This window comes from Zea mays, chromosome 3 (genome assembly GCF_902167145.1).
Source record: "Zea mays cultivar B73 chromosome 3, Zm-B73-REFERENCE-NAM-5.0, whole genome shotgun sequence".
Classification (NCBI taxonomy): domain Eukaryota; kingdom Viridiplantae; phylum Streptophyta; class Magnoliopsida; order Poales; family Poaceae; genus Zea; species Zea mays.
The window spans coordinates 212,065,242-212,069,618 of NC_050098.1; the positions used below are offsets into that span (position 1 = coordinate 212,065,242).

Genomic DNA, 4,377 nt, shown 5'->3' on the forward strand with positions numbered 1-4,377 from the left:
AGGTCTGACCGCCTGTCAGACTCACTCTGTCGAGTGGCACTGCAGTCGGAGTGGCGCAGGCGGCGCTGTCCTTCTGTCAGACCGGTCAGTGGAGCGGCGGAGTGATGGCGGTCACTTCGGCTCTGCCGGGGGGCGCGCGTCAGGATAGAGGTGTCAGGCCACCTTTGCGTTAAATGCTCCTGCAACTTGGTCAGTCGGTGCGGCGATTTAGTCAGGGTTGCTTCTTAGCGAAGCCAAGGCCTCGGGCGAGCCAGAGATGTGTCCGCCGTTAAAAGGGGGGCCTCGGGCGAGACGGAAGTCCCTCGAGGTCGGCTGCCCGAGTCCGAGGCTAGGCTCGGGTGAAGCGTGATCGAGTCACTCGTATGGACTGATCCCTGACTTAATCGCACCCATCAGGCCTCTGCAGCTTTATGCTGATGGGGGTTACCAGCTGAGAATTGGGCGTCTTGAGGGTACCCCTAATTATGGTCCCCGACAGAAAGTATATCTTACTTGTTCTGTATGTCGATGGCATGACTAGGAATTCAAAGTGGCCATGGTGTGTCCTGAATGCTGTCTTCTCAATATCTGCAGGATGAACTCGATCCCGGTGATATCCCAAACACATGTCTAGTTTGCTGAAGAATTGTGCCCCGTGTAACTAAGTTCGGCACATTCGGTGTCGGTATCAGTTCATTGTCACATAAATCGAAGTTCTCCGATGTCAGTAGTCGGCTTCATTCAGTATCAGTTAATTGTCACATAAAACTGTGAGTACTTCACATGCAGTCTTGGTATCTGTTCCCATCTAGCGGAAACTGTCGATATACTCTCTCTTCAACAACTGTTGATAGTTCTATCAATGTTAAGTAATCTAGTCTATGTTAAGTAGTCTAGTCTAGACAGTTCTGATCGCGGAACACCGAACACCTTCGGGACTAGCTTGGGAGTCTAAAAACCGGAGAAGATTGGATGGATTAAAATTCTCTTCTTATTTAAAATTGAATAAGAATAAAATTTTAGCCTCTCCGATTTTGTGTCTCCTAGACTAGCTCTCACTAAGGCCTAACTCGTGTACATAAACACACCAGTCACACCGGCCTATCTCTACATCTTAATTACACAAAGAACCACCACGATATGTGTCGTGTGTGCACCTTAACAGCTTTCTACGTATACGAATACGATCTAGAGTAGTTCACCGACCACCATTCACGGAGCCGGCAGACATGGTACCGCCGGAGGACCACGCTATGGAGAGCGACGACCCGATGAACTCGACCGAGTCGGCGCCGGAGAAAACGAGCGCCGCATCCTCCCGCAATGCTTCCTCGCCGCTCAGATACCGGCACACCTGTCGCATGCTGGGCCTCGCCTCCGGGCGAGCCTGGCTGCACATCAGGCCAAGCCACAGCACCAGCTTCGCCTCCCCCTCGTCGTAGCACCCCTCCAGCCTCGGGTCCACAGCCCGCAGCAGGTCGCCGTCGACCCCGCAGGCGCGGACCCACCTCACCAGGATCACGTCCGAGTCGTCCGTCGCCTCGCTCGGCGGCACTACCGGCCGGCGCCCGCACGCGACCTCGAGCAGCAGGGCGCCGAAGGAGAACACATCGGTGGCCGTCGTGGCACGGCTTGTCACCGTAAGTTCGGGGGCCATGTACCCGAGGGTCCCCGCCACGCGCGTCGTCGCGTGGTTCGCGCCGTGCTCGTAGAGGCGCGCGAGGCCGAAGTCGCCGAGCCGCGCGCCCATGTCGGCACCGAGCAGCACGTTGTTGGCCTTGACGTCGCGGTGCACGACCACGTGCTCCCACTCCTCGTGCAGGTAGAGCAGGCCGCGGGCGACGCCCCCGAGGACGGCGAATCGCTGCGCCCACGTCAGTAGAGGCGCCCTGCGGTCCGTGCCGAACAGGTGCGCGTCGACGCTGCCGTTGGGCATGAACTCGTAGACGAGGAACAGGTCCTGGCCGTGCTTGCACCACCCGCGCAGCTCGACCAGGTTGCGGTGGCGCATGCGCCCGAGGCTCGCGATCTCGGCGACGAACTCCTTCATCCCTTGCGTCGTGCCGGCGGACATCCGCTTGATGGCCACCTCGTCGCGGCCGCAGCGCGGCCGGAGCACTCCTTTGTACACCTGGCCAAAGCCGCCCGCGCCAAGAAGCTCGCTTGCCTTGAACCCCTTGGTGGCCTTGTAGAGGTCCTTGTACGCGAACCTGTGAGGGTGCTTCAGCTCCCAGTCCTCCAGTGTGTCAGCGAGCTTTGCCCTCTTTCGAAGCCAGAACAGGATGGCCATGGCCGCGGCGATCAGAGTGAGTGTCCCCGCGCATGCCACGGCGGCGAGCTTGATGATTACGAGCTTGGAAAGCGCTGCGCGCGGCTTCGGAACTTTGGGCAGCCGCCGGAGATTGATGGATCGCGCGAGCCCATTGGTCCGGAAGCTCCACGCCAAGATGTAGTGCGAGCTCGCCAGCTTCCCGGTGGCCGAGGAGAAACCGACATACATCTCCTCCCTCAAGATCGGTCGCAGGTCGAGTTTTGTTGAAATCAGCGGCCGAAGAGGTCGGTCTGCCACGTACACAGGGGCCACGGTCACGTTGAGGACGCCGCTGTCGCCGTCGTAGTCTATCCACGCCTGGATTGGCTGCGCACTCTCCAGCATCACGGGCACCTTGGCGTTTCCGCCGGCGTAGTACGCGACAGGCTCCGACACGTTGGAGACGAGGCTGTTGACGTCGACGCCGACGTGGTTGCCGTTGGTGTCGTTCAGCTCCAGGTCCAACACGGTGTCGAACTCCACGGCGAGGACATGGTTGGCGGGGTTGCCGTTGGTGGTCGGACCGAGGACGCCGAGGTAGACCTCGGGGGACGCCCCGGGAAGCACGGTGGACGGGGCCACCACGAAGGCCAGGCCGTGGCCGCCGCCGCTCCCGACGGTGACGATGTCGAGGACGAAGGCCGTGCTGAACGACGACGGCGGCCTCCCGCCACCGCCGACCTCGAGGAAGCGCACGGGAGAGCCGTGGAACGCGTGGCCTACGAGGCGGTTGCTGTCGTTGGTGAGCTGGAGCGCGCCTCCGTGCAGCACCGACGCGGAGCCGTCCAGGGTCAGGTTCGCGTGCTGGAACCCTTGGTAGATGAAGTCGACATCGTCGGCCGAGCATGAAACCGCGAGGAGAAACAGAACGGACAGACATAGAGCAGAGCTGGGCGGCACGATCATCGTGTTCGAAGCGCTCTCTGAAATCGAGATGCCACTGAGCACAATGAGCAACGGGGAAGCTACTAGTACTATGGTTTGCCGAGCCTTAAGCCGCCAGAACGTGGGGGTTTCTCTTTACGCGAACAATCGCGTTCCTATTCCAAACAAATTCAGGTTCATGTAATCTTAAAGTTAGGTTATACAAAGTACGTTCTCGATCCTAAAATAAGCACACATCTCAATCACCAACAAATTGAACTTTTTAAAATCTAACTAACTATATACAAAACATAGTGATATTTATATCTTCAAATAAGTTTAGTATAAAAACATATTCTACAACCAATCTAATAACATGGATCACACATTATAAATATTAATTTTTTAAACGTATTTATTTAAATTTAAAAAGTTTAATTCTTCAATAAGCGAGATGCTCTTGTTTAGGAACCGAAAGAGTATCTCCATGTTCCCATACCCGCTCTCCATGGCTGCTAAGGGCTGAGTTAGCAATTTATAAAGGACCGTCCTTGCCTCCTTGGTTTGACTTGACTTTTGACTTTCACTTTCTAATTAATTTCGTGGGCCCCACATGTCCTTGCGAGCGCCCAATCATTCTCATTCTCTGCTGCGGTGCAATTGGCTGCACAAGGGCTATCATGGTGACGCCCGAAAGAGTGAAAGGTTGACAACATGGTCGTGTCAACAAGGGCATGTGATTGTGATGTGAGTAGAAATGCAGGACCCAAAGTGAAGGAACATGACTGGCTAGAATTCCCAGGCTTTCTTATGCAAAGACTATCTTTAGTAGAATCCATATCTCATTCCCTATTTTAAACAGTATAATGCAAAACAGTATTTTTGACGACTTTTTACACGGCCTGCTAGAGATGCCTATCGCTCACCATTCGTCAAGTCGTCCCGGTTAGTAGTTTACGTACCTGATTCGTGGTTGTATACACCCCCAAAATCCCTAAGACGAGCAGACGACTGACCGACCGGTGATTGGGGATAAACTCGTATGGTACTGCTGGTTAGAAAGAATAATCCATTTCAAAATTACCATTATTGTGGAACAAATTTGGATAAACATTTGTCTAAATTTATTCATAAAACAACGTCTTTTTCGAGATGAAGGGGAAAGTACATAAAAAAGATGCTACTCCTACCTGCAGCTTAGAGATATTTTTAAAACATCTGAC

At 54.6% G+C, this 4,377-nt stretch overlaps 1 protein-coding gene across 1 annotated transcript; it reads right to left on the reverse strand.

The window, feature by feature from the left end:
- Window positions 1-952: 952 nt before the first annotated feature.
- LOC103651308 (L-type lectin-domain containing receptor kinase SIT2) lies at window positions 953-3,428 on the reverse strand. Its single transcript, XM_008676930.2, has one exon. It carries the CDS (start codon window positions 3,194-3,196, stop codon window positions 1,178-1,180), a length of 2,019 nt encoding a protein of 672 aa, XP_008675152.1. The 5' UTR covers window positions 3,197-3,428; the 3' UTR covers window positions 953-1,177.
- Window positions 3,429-4,377: the final 949 nt, after the last annotated feature.

What these genes read in the sequence shown, in the direction of transcription:
- LOC103651308 (XM_008676930.2), bottom strand. Translation starts at nt 3,196, where the DNA reads ATGATCGTGCCGCCCAGCTCTGCTCTATGTCTGTCCGTTCTGTTTCTC.